This window comes from Corvus hawaiiensis, chromosome 5, assembly GCF_020740725.1.
Source record: "Corvus hawaiiensis isolate bCorHaw1 chromosome 5, bCorHaw1.pri.cur, whole genome shotgun sequence".
NCBI lineage: Eukaryota > Metazoa > Chordata > Aves > Passeriformes > Corvidae > Corvus > Corvus hawaiiensis.
The window spans coordinates 60759331-60777816 of record NC_063217.1 but is presented as its reverse complement, the minus strand read 5'-3'; the positions used below and the strand labels follow the sequence as shown (position 1 = coordinate 60777816).

At 40.2% G+C, this 18486-nt stretch overlaps 1 protein-coding gene across 7 annotated transcripts in view; it reads left to right on the top strand.

Annotated features, from left to right (window-relative positions):
- The window catches only part of NR3C2 (nuclear receptor subfamily 3 group C member 2), a 193921-nt gene that overhangs the window by 23586 nt on the left and 151849 nt on the right, over positions 1-18486 (top strand). The window contains exon 1 of one of the 7 annotated variants that reach the window (XM_048305187.1): positions 14235-14389. The exons of 5 other annotated variants lie outside the window; for them this stretch is intronic. In XM_048305187.1, coding sequence (XP_048161144.1) covers positions 14250-14389 — 140 coding nt within the window. In that variant the 5' untranslated portion in view covers positions 14235-14249. Of the gene's footprint in view, positions 1-14234; positions 14390-14651; positions 14872-18486 lie in introns of those variants that run through there. One more of the 7 variants, XM_048305188.1, reaches the window with a different exon arrangement.

Sequence of the window (18486 nt, the reverse complement as noted above, 5' to 3'; positions counted from 1 at the left end):
ATGCTTGTAAATAGGTGTGATGTCAGCAGATGTTTTGTCTCTTTCCAGAGGAGTACATTTAAGATGTATGTTGCATACCAAAAAAAAAAACCTAAAAAAAACAAACCCAAATGAAGCCCCAAGCCCCCTCCAAAAGTCAAATCAGCTTTGGATTTAATGGTGAATTATAATTCACATTTTCTGAAATAGCATCTGCTCTAAGTTTCAGAAGCAGACAGAATTGTGTCTTTAGAGGGAGGATTTGATCTCGCATCAGTTAGAGTCCTGACAGCTTCTCCTGACACGTTGCTTGATGCATGGTCTGGCAGACAGGCTCCTGCATGGAACTTTTTCACTTGAAGCAGTGGGCCCATTAAAATCAGTGGGACCGTCCACATAAAAAAGGCTGCTGCAGGTTGAAAGTTTCCACTGTTTCTAACTTACATCAACTGTTTTATATTATGCTTTTTCCTGAGTTGTTCTGGCCCTTTGATTCTTGTCATGCACAGCATGCATCTTTTCACACTCCCAATGCCTGACTGTGATGACTTGAATCCTTCATTATTTTGTGATTAATTGTAGAGATACAAACATTATCAATTCAAAATCCCCGAAAGGCCTCTTTTAAAGGATCAGCCTGGCTTTTTGATTGAGTTGCCCCACAAATTACTTATCTGGTGGCTTTGTGGTTTTTAACATCCTGCTAAATTTGGAAAAAGTCCATTAAATACTTTCTGCAATATCTGGGGAATAGAAAAGCTTGGTAAGTTATTTTGTCCGTTGCTTGGGTCAAGCCTTTAAAGAGATGGCAGTGCTGTGTTGAATCCACTAAGTAGGAATCCGTGGGTGAGCAGGAGCATGGTTTGTATTGTCAGTGATTGTGTTAGGGCGTTCAGTGCAGATTTTCAAGTTCTAGAAGTCCAATTTGTCTTTCCAATACATGTAGACTCATAAACTGCAATTGCAACTGTACAGGAGAAATTGTGATGCAGGTGAGAAATAGCACAGCAAGGAAAGTGCTTTGCATTAGCTCTTTTGTGCATTGCTACATGTGGTGGTTTCTTAAAACAGATTTTATCCCTTGGGATCTAATAAAAGGCTGGAGAGTTATTTGGCTTATAAACCTATGTGGTATATTATTTGGATATTCAGAGGGAAAAGGTCAAAGAACGTCTTCTGTGTTATCAATTCCTCAGTGGGAAACTATATTAAAAACTTGAAAATATAATACTATATAATTTAGAAACACAATATATAATGTGGGTTGAGAGACAATTACTGTGTTGTATTTCTCTGTATTTTCCATTTTACTGAATGCATTTCAGCAACAATTGGGTTTTGGCTGTAATGCTATTTGTAGCAGTTTCATGAAGCTGCACAGCAAATTGCTGTGGTGTACCAGATAAAATCAACTCCTCACTTCACTCGTGAAAGTCTCATTATGGAAAGCTCTTACTACTTATGCAGGTGACAGTGGGTTTTGTTCACGTTTATACAGTTTTGTGAAATCCCCATTGTAAGTTTTAAAGCAGTTTTAAGAGGGACATATTTTACATACCTAGTCTGCCATTTTTCAGAGTTTATTCATTTAGAACTGTAATTAATACACAGACACATAAAACATGTCTGTTTCTCACAAAATACTGTTGCCTGGGATGCAAATGTAACATAAGTATTCAGCAACTAAGCCTGACAAGAAATTAAAAGTGTATTGTTTATAAGTGTTTAAAAACAGAAATATGTTTATTGTCAGTAGCCTTCTTGGTATGAGTGTTCCTGTGCACCTAAGTTGGTAGGTATTTTCCTGGTTTTGATGACCAGCCTTGGAGTGCTAAATGGCTCGCACTGATATATTAGGGAAAATTAGGCAGATTGGGTTAAAAAAAGGAAGTTTGGGTTGCTGTCAAGTGATGCTTTATTGCAGGAGCTTGGGATAGCATCTTTAGCACGTGTTCCAAAGAGGACTTTTTGCCAGGAAGCGTAGTGATAGCACGAGGAGTAATGGGTACAAACTGAAAAGGGAGAAATTTAGGTTAGATCTTAGGAAGAAACTCTTTATTGCCAGGGTGGTGAGGCACTGGCACAGGTTGCCCAGGGACATTGTGGATGTCCCATCCCTGGCAGTGTTAAAGGCAGGTTGGATAAGGCCTTGAGCAACCTGGTCTAGTGGGAGGTGTCCCATGGCAGGAGTGGTTGGGACTAGATGATCTTTAAGGTCCATTCCAACCCTTAATGTTCTATGATTCTGTAAGTCTGATGGATCTGTTTAGAGAAAGAAGGGAAAGGTGTTAAAAACGTATCATAATGGATGGCAGTTCTCTGCTTCCCATTTTCATCTGGCTGCTGCTTAACACTGTTGTAGGAAAACCTAGAAGTAAATTGTTTTTCTTAGTAGCAAGTTCATGCTGGGCATTCCCAGTGACATGCTGAAGGTGTTAGGGCAGTAATCATGACTACCCCTCCTCATCCTTGGTGTCCATGGGGACATCAGCCCTGCTGGTGGGCTTGGGTTAAGGGAGCAGATGTTGTTCTTGGGCATTACTGACTTCTGCAGATGTGTGAGAGGTGCTTGGAAATGTCTAAAAAGGCTGGAGGTGTTCTTGGTGCTCCTTTCTGGGGGAGGCAGAAGTTCTGGAGACAAAGAAGGGGGATGATGTGGTTTGTGCATGTGAGGTGGTGTTTACATCTGAGTAAAGGTCCCATGTTTATTTTTTATGATGGACTTGAGCATGGTGTGATTGAAGTGGGCAAGCCAGATACAGGAGGTTGCTAATGACTTCAGGTAACTCAGGATAAAGGATGCTGCATATTTATTCTGTGATCTGTTTCGCATAAATTTTCCTTTTGTTCCTGTCCATGTGTATGGATTTCAGTCTTTCTCCCTTTTCTCATTCACTGGTGGCTGAGAGTTGCCCTCAGGAGGAGCCTATATCCTCCACCACAAGGGAAGAATATAAGAGAACTCTTGGCCAAATATGACCTTGGTGAATGGTGTCCCTTGTTATCATCCTCAGTTAAGACTGTGTATGTTAGCACATGTGTTCCTTCAGGTTTCACTTCTGGATCAGCATCCTAATGGCCTTTTAATTAGACCAACAAGGAACTGGTCTGTCCAGATTTTCTGGTCTCATCAGAAAGGCTTTAAGAGGCTTTCTCTGCAAAATTTCCGCATGACCTGGATCTGAAACACACGGCAGAAGTGTATTCCCCACTGGTAAGGCAAAATATATGCACAGAAGTCTCCTGCTGATCATAGGTCTGATGTTTCTCTGGTTTTGTAATCAACAGGAAATTTTGGATACAAAAAAGTGATTATTTACAGAGAGATTCTATGTTGAAGTGTGTGTGAATACTTAAAAAGTATTCCTGTCTGTCTTCCTTGCAGGAGTGAGATGAGGTGTGCCCCTTTGTGGCCCATTCCACACAAGGGCTCGTGGGCATTGTACCCCCTTTCTGCCACTTCACTCTCCTGAACTCAGTAAATGAAGTTTTAAGGCAACTACTATGCAACTTTTGTTTTCCATCTAAGACAAATTTTATGATATCATAAAATTAAAGTTTGTCTGATCTTGGGAATTAATTTTGGGTGGGTTAAGGTGGGTTTTGCTGCCACCTTTATTTATATAATACTAGTGTAGTAGTGCTTGTAAATACCTTTCTGCATTATGTAAACAGCTTGCTTTCCTGGTGATACTGACAGTGTCATGAAACCAAGCCTGAGTGGTAGGGGAAGTTTTGTCTTGCACAATAAATTTCAGTTCTTCTTGCTACTCAAAATACCTTTTCACTCTTACCAAGGAACATTAGAGAGCAGTGTTGTCTTTTTTGGTTTAATTAAACCAAATTAAATTATTTAATTAAATTGGTTCCTTTTTAGAGCATTAGATAGAGTTTGGCTATTACTGTATGGAAATACATGCTCATTGTTATTTTTCTTTATGTGGAATTCAAAGTAGTATAAAATGAATTATTATTTTAATACTTAGCCTTTATTTTATTACTGCTTCTTTGCCCCCATAATGACAGCCCTTTTTCAATTTTTATAAACCACGGTATCATTTGTAAGTTTAGTTCAGGAAGTGGGTATATTTTTTTAAGAAAAGGCAAAAAAAGGGTTAACGTCAACTTTTATCACAGTTTCCATTTTCTTTGTTCTACCAAAATGATTTTATATAAAGCACATATCAAACCATTGCAGATCTGTTGTTCTGTTCTACTTTATTCCCTTTTTTCCTTTCAGCGTTTCAGTACAATACACATACATACTTCCACTAATGAAATTTTAAATGGGGAACCTATCTCAAGTTGTTGATCACGAAATGGTAAACGGGCTTTTCCTCCCTTACTCAAAAAACTCCTGTAGCTAATTTCCCTTGTGTGTGTTGTGAATCCCCAGCAGGGCATAGATGTGTATGGCCACAATGAAGGATGAATTAAGAACTGCAGATAATACCAATCTTAGCCTGCCCTGTTTGTACAGCTCCTTATTTCTCCAGTAAACCTTGAGAAAGATTTTATTTACTTGCTAGGAAATCCAGGAAGTGTAATTAAATGGCAATTAAAGCACAGAAGTTATTTCATGGTGCTATCGCCTTGCTTGAACTCAGTGAGTTTCTTTAAGAAAATACTGAAATACTGTGCTCGAGTGAGCTGCTACTGCAAATGAGACAGGAATAAAAATTACTCCTGCTGGCCAAGGAAGGGATGCAGTTGGTTGAAAACTTCTGTGGTTTTGTAGGAATACTGGAGCAGATGAATGCGGACACTCAAAATACCGTCGTTGGAGAGATGGTGTGTAGAGTCCCAGGTTGAAGCTAATGTGAACAGAATTAAAAATAGCAAGTATGACAGACCCATTAATTTTTGAACATAATTTATGTTTTGGAAAATAAAAACAAAAGCTAAAGTTTAAACGAGATTTGTCCTTGAATCGGTAATAGCATTCAAATGGAAATCTTAGCAATGTGAGGTTGCTCTATGGAGCATAAGAGGAGCTGCAATGAATAATTAAACAAGTGATAGCTAATAAAATATACAGCACATTGCTTCAAACTTAGAAATTGTAACTCTGCCTAAGGGATGAATGTTTTTCATTACTTTTTAATTGTTGCCAGTGTTGACCTTCAAGGTCTTTTTCTGGCAGATAATTTGTTATGGTAAGGATGAGATCATTAAGTATTTTAGCACAAGCCACATGATGCAAATAGTTTCCTAATATTATAGAATGCTGATGTGGTAAGGGTTTGTTTTCTCAGGAATTTGTTCTCCATATTTAGTGATATCTGGGATCATTTCTTAAAAGAGCAGTTGTACTGTAACCCTACAGGACAGTGATTGTAGGTAGTACAGTAGCAAACGTCACCAGTTTCTGCGGCAAGATTTTTGTGATGGGTTTTGAATTGTAATAAAAAGGCATTACTGTGAAGTATCAGCATGGTTTTTTGGCTCTTAATGATATTTGTATATTCCAAAAACAAATAGCAACTCGTCTCCTTTGTTGGGTTCATGAAAGCATCCACATAGCAGCCTGCAGGTTTTCCCCACGCTGAAGCGAACCTCTGTGGCATCTGAGGCTCCAGGGCCCATGTGCAAGAAATTAAATGTTTCTAAATTTTGCTAGTTTTATACTGTAGCTCTGCTTTTACTGTTTTAGTGTTTGCACAGGTAGGCACTAAAAATACGTATTGTGCAAACACCAAATGCTCTTGGATTTATGTTGACAGATTTTAGTTTAAATTCTCTACAAGTAAATGTTTAATATTAATTTCTTTTTCATCAGAAATGCCTGCTCAGAGGGAAATGGCGGTGGGGAGGAGCAGGCTAGCGTACAAACTCTTTTCAATATTATTTTTCTAGCCTAAGGTGCTTGGAACAAACTGAATCGGTTGTTTGCTCAAATGTTTGTTGATAGAAACATTTATTGCTTGCACAGTTACGGATGGAAGATGAACAGAGCTATTGTCTCATGTTCATCAAAGCTGTGGGCAGTCACTTGCAGGAAGTCTATAAATGATTCTTAGTGTACAATTTACCTTGGTACTGCTTAGAATCTAAAGAGAAAAACCTGGTGATATGTGGGACTGGGGCAGAGGGCTCTGGCTTGCAGGTCATCCATCTGCAGGCAGCTCCCTGCAGCAAGGATGCTCGGGTCCAGCCTGCCTATTCCTAAGGAAGAGCTGGAAGGAGGGGAGGAAGGGCTGCCAGCAGAGCCTGTACTTTGATGGATAGTTAAGGGTGACCAGGGCCAGCTGCCCAGTATTGTGGGGAGAGCATGGGAGCAGTCTTGGGATAAAGAGGCGAGCTGGAAGGGCTGGAAGGGGTCCCTCTCGAGAAGAGTGTGTTGTCCTGAGATGTCTGGGCAGGATAAGGAATGAATGGCAGGAATGGAGCCTGGTCCCCCTCAGCCCCATCCCTGTGCCTGCCCTGTGCCAGAGGGTGGTGCAGTGGCTGGCTTTCCTCTCTACCAGAAAGGGAGGGGAGAGGGGACCCAGCTGTGTGCTTTGGTTGTTCCAGCCTCAGGCACCGTGTCCTCTGGTTTCCCTGCAGGAAATGCACCTCCATGGTTTGAGTCTTGGCACGCCTGCACCAGCTTTCAGGTTTGGGTCCTTCTAAATCAAGGAGGGGCCCCAGCAGGAGCACCTATCCCTATTTCTGTTTTTCCTGGTGTTGCCCCTTATGCAGCTGCGCGTTAAATGAAGGCAGAGTTTTCCAGTGCTCAGAGGTGTACAGCGGTGTGAAGTAAGCTGATATGAACATGTAAATGGTGTTGTTTGGCTCTTTTCAGAGATTTCCCACTTACTTGTGTCTCAGAAAGATTAAATAGATATCTGTCTATCTTGTTCATGATCAGAATGAAGACTAGAAGCTGTAGGATTGTCGGAGTTACTGACAACATTAAAAGAGAGGAGGTATTGCTATTGAAAATGAGCCTAGTTTATTAGAGAGCTCTGGCAAGGAGACGTTAACACTTGCAACAGTATCAATATGTTGTATCGGCTGAGAAAGGAAGGCAGTTTAGCCGGGGAAAAACATTGTGCAGAGTGGAGGCCATGCAGCCTCCCAGCTCCTCTCAAGATTTCCCATCTCCTCAGGGGCTGGAGATAGGAAAAGCTGTGTGAGGGAGCTGGCTGTGAACTCCAGACCCTCTCCCTCTAGGATGATTGGAGAGGAAACACCACAAAGGATTGTGTTGGAGTGTAATAACTGGCCCTTGCTGGACCTTTTGTAGCCCCGTCGGCACTGGAGCGCTGGTGAAAAGGCAGAGATGTAAAATGATGATGAAATAGCATTAATAGCTGGCTGTGGCTTGGGGCTGCAGGTGTTCAGCAGACCATCAATCTGCCCTCATGCATTTTTAGCTTAGCAAGTGGCTGTAGCAGAGGACAAGAGTAAGAACTGGGAATTAACAAGCCCTGAAGACTTATATTGCTGTTTGTTGGTATATGTTACTTGTCATACCTTCCAAGGGTTTTTTTGTTGTTGTTTGTCTTCAGCAGGTTTGCATTCCTGATCTAAATATGATGAGTATTGTTAAATTCAAACAAGGATGTCTGAGGCCATCTGAAAATGTTCTTTTTGGAACATTCACCTCAAAAGAAGCCAAATGCTGACTTTAAAGAAAGTTGTGATTTTGAACCCAAATGATTCAGGATTTGAATAACATATTCTGGAAACATGCTTTCTCAAGTCAACTAGGGAAAGGGCTGCTTGGTGCAGCATGCATAATGGTGAAGAACCGACGGAGCTATCAGGAATGCAGGCTCAGAGCCTGGGCAAAATTAAGCGTCATCTAGCCATGTTATACACCCTGCAAAACAGTAGATTAGAAGTAATGGAAATTATTTTCAAAGCTATCATTGGATTAAAAATAGTATTAACTCCTTAAGAGGAAGCACTATTAATCAACTTGGACTTGAACAGAGAATTCAAAAACACTCACAGACATTGTATTACTTGCAGGAAATACACTGCTGCAAAAATCCAGGAGCATAAAGACAATGATTTGATATAGATTCTTAGGTGGTAGAGAATTAAGATGCCTCTATTTGTTGCTTAACTTGAAGCACACTTCATAACAATGAACTTCTGTGTTGTTGCTGAATTAATTCAGAGGTGAAACTAAAAAGCACTTTTAAAAATCAAACCCAAAATGCCATAAATGACACACGAGATCTGAGACTCCTTCAGAAAACAGTCAGCAGTTGTAAAAGTGTCCCATTGACATGTAAAATATTCTCTTTACTTGTGAAATTGTTCCATTAGCCCATTGACAATCCCTACTGTTCTTGCATTTATTTCTCAAGCACTGCAAAGAATGTTGCTAATTTAGAACTGTGATTTAGTATGCTGCAATTAATTTGCATTATGGTGTTCATAGGAAAGGAAGAAATTTGCCGACTGTGTGTTTGCTGGGCCTGTTAAACAGTGTCTGGCTTGCTAAATACAATTTTCTCTGCCTATGGCATTGTAGGAGCATTATCACTTGTATTTGTCTTGCAACCTTGGTGCCTCGCTCTTTATCCCTCATGTTCATTTAATGATGGGCCAGCTTAACTTGTATGTGGAATCTAATGAGAGACTAGAAAGGTGTTGAAGGATGCAGTGATGATCCCCTTTGACCTGTTTTTGCAAGTGGTTTATTATTTGTCCTTATAAAGTGAAACGAACTACCCTAATGTTTACTTACACGTGTACATATGCATCCATATGTATCCAGTGCCTCTGTGTGAGGATATATGTGTGTATGTGTACTGCAGCATTTAAAATTTTTTTTCAGCAGCTAGAATTACATGTATTAGTTCCCAGTTTGTGTGATCCAATAGCTCTTTCTTCTAATAAATCACAGACAAAATGCTGTGTGACAAGGGAGGAAGCTGCCATCTCTCTGGAGTGTGTAGTGCATGTGCTTGAATTCCTTCAGCATCAGAGTAGCCCGTGCAGCAAAGGCTTCACGCTGTCCCTGGTTCCCAGCTGAAGCAATTTCTTGCATTTCCCTTATTTTGAGCCTTGGGTGTTTGCACAAGCTGAATGCTTTTTTTTTTTGCCCTGCCTGTGTTTATATCTGTAAAGTGGGTGTAGGGAGAGCAAATGCCTGAAGTATCAGGAACTGAAACGGGATGTCTCAAGGCTGGCTTAAGGCCAAGATGAAATACATCTCTCTTGGCAGCAGGGGTGCTTGAGGCAGCCCTGTGATATTGGATAACTTACTTTTTTTTTACTTGGTTAGTCCCATCCATACCTCAGCTGACCTCCTTTGTTGGGTGGCGGGCAGGTCTGTATCCCTCCTGGAGTGAGGGCAGGAGAAGGTGCATGCAGTGAGTGGCGTTCTTGGTGTGTTTGGGGTTGTCCTGCTCTTAGAAGATGGCCTGTGTACCTGAGGAGGAGCCAGCCAACGCTTGGCACAGGGAATCCACGTGCCAGAAAGGGACAGAGCTCTTGGCCTCCCCCTTCTTCAGTGTGCTGACTGAAAATGGTGCCCACTGGGTTTGTGGTGCCTGCCCCGCTTGGCATCCCAGAGGAGATGTCCCCCCATGGCACTGTGCTGTCTGTCACCTGTGTCCCTGTCGGGCCCTGGCTCGGCCGTGTCAGTGACAGGCAGCAGCTGTCAGAGTGTCTCAGCCCTCCTCAGGACGAGTGTCCGCTCGGCTCGGGCAGGAATGCATTTATAGCATGTTTTGGTTTCTGTGCCAAAGACAATCAGTGAGGAATATGGCTCGGGTCAGTATTTTCTTAGGGGCCTTTCCAGAGAAATGCGACGTATGGCTGCTGGCCCAGGGGAGCTGTGCAGCCCCTGCGAGCTCTGCAGCTGCAAGGAGCTGTGGCAGGCCCAGGAAGATGCTGCTCTGAAAATTTTGATGAGGCAGAAAGGAGAAGCAAGGATTAGTGTCAATAAGCGGCTGCAAACAGTTTTCAAGGTTCCCCCTGCCAGCTATAGAGCCGAGTGTCTGGCCTGTTGCTTGGCATCCTTCCTCTCCAAGCTTTGAAAATGTTGCTGGAAGTTGATGCTTTCACTGCTGATTTTCTTTTTTCTTTTTCTTTTCCTTTCCCCCTCTTCTTATTTTCTACTTCTGCATATGGATTCTGGCAAGAAGCAAGATTCAGGTGGCAGCAGAGAGAGTAGGGCTGCCAGGGGCTGGGGTTCCTGGGAAGGCGGTAGGGTTTGCAGCAAATCCAGAGGTTTTTGCAGCTACCCCCTTCTGCACTCACTGCTTGCTGCCAGAGGCATGATCATCCAACCCTTCATGATTACTATGTGAGTTTCACCTTTCAGTTGCAAAGGAGCACATAATTGAATTTATGGTTTTAATGCTGAAAAAAAAAAGTGGGTCAGTCAGGTATTAATAAGCTATTGCATTAAAATGGTGATAACCTACTGATTTTAAATAGTTTTTAAATATTTTAGAATAGCTGCTGCAGTCTCTGTGCAACACAGACATGCACATGACAGAACAAATGAGGGACAAAACCTAGTGAGCATTTTTAACTAAAAATGCAAACATTTTTGCTCATTCATTGCCTGGGGTGAAATCAATGGCATTTCATAAAATATCTAACTGAAATAATGAGTAGGGTAGTTAGAAGTGTCAATATTTTCAAAAACATTTCTTACTGTTTTATAATAATTTATATAGACTAATACTACAACTATTATATAACAGCAAAATACATATTATTGCCTAATTGTCTAATTTTCTAACATAATAATGCATAGTTATTTAAGTTTAATACAATAATGTGCAAGATGCATAGTTAGATAAGTTTTTCCAGTTTTTTCCAGCTCATATTTTTTTTTTTAAATTAATTGTAGCATTTTTACCTGTATGGAATTCTGCAAACAGTGATTACCAGATTAAAAAAAACTTCTTTTTCTCCCCCTCCCCCCCACAAAGTTTTGTGAATACAAGAAATACAAATAAAAGATTCCATGTTTCAGGCACAGTTTAAGTAGGATTTCTTTAAGAAGTAAAAACCTGCTTTCATAGGGGGACACTGACAACTTGAAATTTGACAGACCAGAAACATTCTTGTTTGTTTAAAATAATGTTTCACTTTTATGTAGTTGACAAAGGACTCGGGTGAGAGAGAGGTGCAGGGTAATCAAAATTGCATGCTGGTAAGATTAAGTGTGTACTTTGTAGGTCATTTGTTTGTATAAACAAGAACCTGTTGCTATAGCTGATGGCATTTCAAAGAGTCTCAAACCTTGAGAAGACCAACAAGAGCAAAAAAATCGTGGATTTCGTGCATTTCCATGGATTAAAGTACAGTTCCTTTCTCAAAGGTACCCAGGTCAGTTCTCGGGCACGGGCAGCCTGATGGGAGGCGTGCTGAAGTCAACTGGAAGTAGGCTGTTAACTTTTAGTATGTTTTGGATCAGAGCTCAGGTGAATTCCTTTGTTCTTTGGAGGAGACACTTCAGCACTGTGTCAGAATAATTAAAAAAAGAAAAAAAATCTTTGCAAGACTTACTTTTTTTTAAATTTAAGCAGTGAGGGAAATTTGTAATTGGACATGGTTATCAAAATATGTAAAAATGGTGCGGAGAAATGTGTTCTTATCTCATGTAATTGCTCTGTAATTGTTGGGGAGGGGAATCAGATTAAGGAGGCTAAGTATTTCCAATGCTGAAATTAATGTATTTTTGCAAATAGTGAATCTAAGTCTGCATGCCTTGAAGTCAGTGGGAGTTCATGTGTTTTGCAGAATTGGAGCTGGTATTTGCAAGCTCTCAGCTTTATGTAAGCAAGTTTTGAGTTTTTTGGCTTTTTTTTTTTAAGAGTAATCAAAACTTTTAATCAAAGGATTCATTTATGTTTAAAATATTTTTTGAAGTAGGAAGTGTTAATCTTGAAGGTATAATTTAATTTCTCTTGAGTTGTCTTTCTCTCCTACTCTTCATTATCTCTTTTAAAATTGAAATACAGAAACATTTCCATCAAGCTTAAGAATCAGTAAATTAGTGAATGCTTTTCATGCTTAAAGATTTTTTTTTAATTTGGTTTTGGTTTTTTTGTGTTCCTTGAGTATGTTGGTATGAAATTCACCAGCGCTTGCTGCATTTTGTACCTGAAATTAAAATATTTGTGTGGCACATTAGGAAAGCATTAACTAGCTTTGGTGATTTTTTTTTTTTTTTTTTTTTGCCAATTACTATCTTTAAACTAAAATTTTGTACATATCAATTTAATTTGTGAGAGTAAGTTGTTCTTTAAAGCCTGTAACTCTTCTTAATTCTTCCAGGAATAAAAAGAGCAGGCAAACACATCAAAACTTGTGCTGTAGGTTATGGCGTAGATGAAGATTAGGTAGCTGAAAACCAACCTTCTGTGGAAGTTGTGCTTCACAACCATTATGGAACTTCTGAAAAGCATGCTACTTCCAGCAAAAATTGTCTCTTTGAATTTGGTACAGGAGAAGTATTTTTGCTGCTGTGGAAGCTGGTTCAGTTTTGTTTCCATGCTAACCAAATTTGCACTTTGTTTGACACTGTATGTGGTGCTCTTGCTGCTGGGGAGCTGCAGCAGCTCTAATGTATATGTAGTAGATACTGTGTCTGTGAAAGCAAAACCAGCCCTGGAAACAAAATAGTGATGGCTGAGTCCTATAAAACCTGCTTTGGAAAGTCCACGAGAGCAAAGGAGCAAAAGGAAATCTCCCCAGTTCTGTGAATGCAGAAATGGAGACATGGGAAGTGGTTTTCCTGAAACCATCCAGCGGTGACCTGCAGTTTGGGGACAGAAATGGGATTGTCAGCTCTGTATCGAAGCACTTTTACTATCAGTATCCCTGATTTTTGGTGTGAAAAGAAAGTTAATACTTATGCTGAACTTGCCAAAAATCAAATGCTTGTTACAGCAAGATGCACGTCCGACAGGGATTTTCATATCTTTGCAACCTTTACTGGTATCTTTCAGAACTGGATCTAACCTGAGACATTTAGTAAGATGCAAAGGTCATCTAAACAAGGCTGTTGCTGACTTGCAGTACTCTGAGCAATTTTACATTCTTAGCTAGGAGGGGTGGGGTGGGGGTGGTGTTGGGGAAGACACTCAGAGACTTGAAAATCACTCTTTCCAGCCCTTTCAGGACTGCAAGCAAAAGCTGTCTGTTTTATGTAAGCTAAAATTTCCTCCATTCTCTTCTGTTTAAGCTGAAAATTCATTTTTAGACTAGAGAGCCCAAGATACCAAAGTTTAAAGATTGAATACTAAATTCAGAGGTAAAAAAACAAACCACTTAATTTTTGGGAATCAGGCACGGAATCCCAAGAATCAGATAAAAATGCTGCAGTTGGGAGAAAAGAAAATAACATTTTTCTGAAAGCAGGATTTTTTTTTGAAAATGTACCGGTGCTTATGGGGATGTTTAGAATGTCTCCAGACATAATATAGGTAGGGTAGGAGTGGAATAGTTGGAAATTCACAGAAAGTTTCAAGGCTACATAATAAAACAAAGGCAGGTCACATGGATGTTCACTTCTTGTAGGTGGAACCAGTGCTCCTTTTATTTCTGTTTTAATAGTGGAAGGAGCACTTGGGCTGTGCTTATTTATAATCATTGATCCTTAACTCCCATCCATATTCTCTGTATTTACACATGCATTCTCCCTCATAATGCGGAGTAGAGATTTTCTTTGTCCTTTAAGGACTTGTTTCCTCTTCAGTCATGCTTTCATTCACTTCCTTTTGGCTCTTTCTATTAACTCTAGCCTATTCTAATTCCTGCTTGTTGCTGCTTTTTACTCTGTTTTTCCTTTTCTCCCCAGCCCTTAATTCCTCCCGTCATTCTGTTCCTCCTTCCTTCCTGTCTCCTGCCAGTGGCTCAGATGGTTTTGAGTGACCAAGATGTGGGGATATTGCATGATGCATGTGGAATGGAGCAGTGCACTCAGAAAGTTATCCCCAGAAGTCAGTACTCCTTTCAGTTTTCCCCACTGCTGGCAAACAGCTACCTTCATGTACTAGGAAGCCTTAGGAATATGCCCTCAAAAGATGGGGTTCCCTGTGGCACAATCCTGTGGAAGCCCTTCTGGAAGCGGGTGCTGTGCAGCTGGAGAGGACATGAAGCAGTAATGTGCACTTGTGTCATGAGGAAACAGAAATATGAACCAAACTGCTTAACCCAGCACCTTTATACTTCTGCTGGTGTAACTTGATTTAGTAAGTTAAAATGTCAGTGCTGTGGCTGTAGCACTGCTGTTTCCTTTCCCTGCCTTCTCTACGACGACACTCCAGGTTTTTTAGAAACATCCCCGAAAAGAGGGAAAGATCATGAGAAACGCTCTTAATTGCACGCAGTTTTTAATATTCCTGGGATCTGTTTTGAAGGGTGCATTTGACAGAGAGAAACCCAGCAGCCCCACACTGAATCCTTTGTCCTTCCTGCGGGGTGAAACAGTAGATAGCTTACTGTAAGTGTGGCTGCCTGCCAACCCGTGGCGCAGATTCTTTTTTTAATACTGTAAACTGGCAAGAAATCAAGAATTGCTGTTCTTCCTTTTATTTACTTTCCCTTCTGTATTAAAGAGCTCAGTAAATAAGAGAAAGTTAAATGTTGAGTGAAGGTTTCATACTGATTAATCATTAAATAGCAAAGAGTTATCTGTTCGGGGGGGGCAGGATTTGCCCCCTTTTTTCCATTTCTCTTTGGTTGAAACTGGAAATATCAGTTGCTTCATCTGGAATAGATTATCACAGGGAAAAGTCAGTGCAGTTTGAAATGAGGACAGAGCAGAATGCATCCATCATGCATAGTTTAAAATAATCTGCAAGACTGCTTCTGATTTGATCCTTAGATGTACTTCCTCCCGATTTTCTTCAAAACTTGTGTTAATAATGAGTACTCTGTCTCTAGAAAAGGCTTTTTTGTAGAGTGTGCCCCCAGCCTCTGCTTGTAAGTATTTTCTTATTTGAACAACTAAGCTTCCTGAAATAGCTGCTGAGTTTTTTGTTTTGCTGTTATATTTAAAAGTGGTAGAGGGGTGTGGAGTTCCTTCTGCTGCTTCTCAAATCCAAGGCATGCCTTGCAAGCTACTTTGCTTTCACGCTAGAAAGGGAATTGGCGTTGCTGCTTTTCTCATGATTGTGTTGCTAAATTATTGGCAAAATTATCCCCAAGTAAAAAAAATGATGTTGGTATTGATATAGTGCACATTTGAATGATTTATCTTGAGAGAAATGTATTTCTGTGTGCATGATGCAGGAGGCCAAATTGAATTTAAAAATTACTGTTGCTGTTAAATACAGAGCTAATGTGAAAAATTAGCCTACAACAGATTGTTTTAAATCCCAAAGCATACTGTGGTTCATTCGGAGGTCAATCTTGCTCAAAACATATTAAAAATTTAATAATATCAATGTATATCTGCTGCTGACTTGATGAACCTACCGTATAGGTCATGTATGTACAGCTTTATTAAAGAAAACGTGGATTCATGTTTTGTTTCTTTTATACTTCTTGGCTAATTGGAAGTTAAGGTTTCTGAAAGTGATAAGGAATAGTTCTGCTTTAAAAGCAGTGGACTGTGACTGAAGAAATCTGGATTTGATCTGCCAGATTTCTTGAAATAACTGGCTCAAGTCATTAGTTATTTTGGGGGTTTTCTTTTGTTTGTTTGTTTTTTCCCCTCTTAGTTCTTCATCTGTAAAGTGGAGATAATCCTATTCCCTTACCAGATGGCAGTATGTTATAGATAAATTAATGAATGTTTGTGGGACAAAGCAGTAGCATTTAATGGGTTCAGCATAAGTATTCACATTAATGATTCATGTTAAAGAATGATTGAAAAACTGCATTAACTCGAAAGTTCGGAGTGTCCTGTCCCAGAGGCAGAGGCTTAGTTTCCAATCTGCAATGCCCAAATGGGGGACACAAGAAATATTTATTCAGGAAATTTAGTAGTTTACAAGTTTCCTTCCTTTGGTTCCTTCCTTCCTTTAGCTAGAAAGAATTTTTTTTTTCAGACTCTGCTGGACAAGTCTGGATTTCTGAAGTAAATCTCTTTGAATATAAAAGGAAAAGGCACATTTTTGTGGACATTTGTGCAGGTATCTTGCCACAAAAATTAATGAGTAAATAAACTATTTAAAGATGATTAAATTTGAGAGATGATCCAAAGGAATGAGAGCAACTTTTCTAAGCAATTAGTAAAAAACCCCAACTGTCTCCTGCAAAAGCATGGATCGGAAAATAACCATTTCAATTATAGCCATCAGAAATCTTGCCCCATTCTCATTTTTCTTTTGAATATATATCTTGAGCTTGTTCAAGATATGCAGGAAAGTTTTCTTGCAAAATGACAGGTAGAACTATCACAAACTTGTTACTATTTTAGGGGTGTTGGATAAGATGCATAATTATCTTGAATACAGTTTCAGTTTTGCTGCCTTTTCAGTGTAGCAAGCTACAGGGAAAATACAAATTCAGTTGTCGAGGATCCCGGACCTCAAAGGGAGAAATAAGTAGGTAACAACTCTACTTTCACTTGTGTTTTGCAGTCTTTATTTTTTATAAATGTGGTTGTTTATTTTAAGTGTAAGTAGCATTAGTTCATCCCTATTTTGTTATCCACATTGAGGGAAAATAAAGAAGTGTCTGCACAGAGTTGGAGTTACGTGGCCGTGTGACTTGAGAAGAGTCTACTAATATGTGATTCTCCTTTGAAACTGTGAGCAGATTATCTTCAATAACTAGCAGATTTCTGTATATATTTTTAAAATGCAGGAATAAGTGCTTGATATAACTATTACAGTGGCTTTATTTAATTAAAAACAGTGCACTGCAGTAGCATTTCAGAGTTACTCTTGCCATGTTCGGACAGTTCTCTTGCGGATCTCAAAGCTCGGGTTTTGTGCTCCTTTAGCTATATATTTGGAAGAAACAGAAAATAGTTTTATCACTTGCTTCCTACTGACATACTCAGTTCTTACAGTAACAATTTTCCTTGGCTGTTGCAGCATGTGCCAGGAGATTGCAGATCCTGTGTCTGTACTTAAGACTTGATACCTCAGAAACTGTCTTTTATCCAAAATGCCGGTAAGGCAATTACCATGAGTCAGACGAACCATCCACTCCAGGTTCCTTGTTATGGGTCAGGCCAGAGCAAGACCTTTTCTGGTCAGGGAGCCAGTCTGTGAATTAATGTCAGTGAGAATTACGGGTAAAATCCCCAGCCATGGCTAGTGTCCAAAATCGGTAGCAAGACTGGTAATTTAAATGTCTGCCGCTCCTGGACAAAAATAAGCTGCTTGCCTCTCGCTCTCTCTCTCGTCCTAACAAGACTGTTTCGGATTTGTCCAAGTAAAACCAAGAGAATAAATTTGAGGGGGAGGAAAGAGTGTGTCTTCCTCCTTCGCTTCAGTAACTTCATGTTTGTCCATGTTTTTTTCCCCAGCTCCTTAAACCGGAGGAAGAATGTCCCGCTGATCGTCTCTCAGCAGGTCACGGCATAAGCTGCTCCCTGTTTTAGCCCTCCGATGAGCCCATATACCACTCGCTGTATTCACTCATTCCTTTGCCAGGTCACTCTTGATTTTCTCCTCTTGAACAGGGCTCAGAACAAGCCCAGTCCTGGCCAGCTCCTCACTCCCTCTCCAGAGCTGGGAGCTGCTGGGCAGAGTGACACTTGCAGCCTCGCGACCTCCGTGGCCGCCTGGTCTCCGCTGTGGCACCCGCGGCAGTATCAGCCACAAAGGGATTTTCTTTATTGCATTAAGCTTGCAGAGAGAAGATTTAGTAGGTGTGTCGCAGTGCCATTAGCCTCCTATGACCTGGTGTCTCAGCAAATCCTTCTGTGGCTGTGAAGAATTTGTTTTAGTTTGAGCAAATTCATCTTCATTAGAGCCATTTTGAGGGAAACTGTTCTCTCTACCCACAGTGCCATCTTCTTAATTCTAGGTGGCTGGACCTACTGCTGGTATTTGAATCATTATGCTAGTCTTGAGTAACGTCCCATCTGGCAATGGAAAATTCAAAAATACAATTAATTCAGTTTCCTTATATCATATGGTTGTGAAACCCTTTCTAACAAACTTTCACACAGAAACAGAAGTTTTATTCTTGTGGTAATAATGTTCATAAAAAAATGTTTTGGTGTGCTTAGTGCAAAATAACATTTCAACTTCTGGAGGACAACCACAAAATCTATTAAAAAAATAAATGTTGGCAGACACATAGGCAAAGGAAATCTATCAAAGTTTGTTGATGTTTGTCTGCAGTGCAGACCAGTTAACAGATTCTTTCCCTACGCAAACGAGCGGCATCTTGTCACAACACTTCAAAATCTTTAAATAACGTAAAGGCTCTTTTCTTTGATGTGAAGTTCACTTTGCAACACCTTGATGCCAGGGATGATAGTCAGTTATTATCTTTATTACAGGTGTGGCCTTATTTAAATATCTGCATAAAATGTCTCATCTGTGGCACACTGATACTGCGTGAGCATTGCGTACCTGTTGTACGTGAGCCGCCTTCAGCTGGGGCGTGTTCAAAGTGAAGAACAGAAAATGT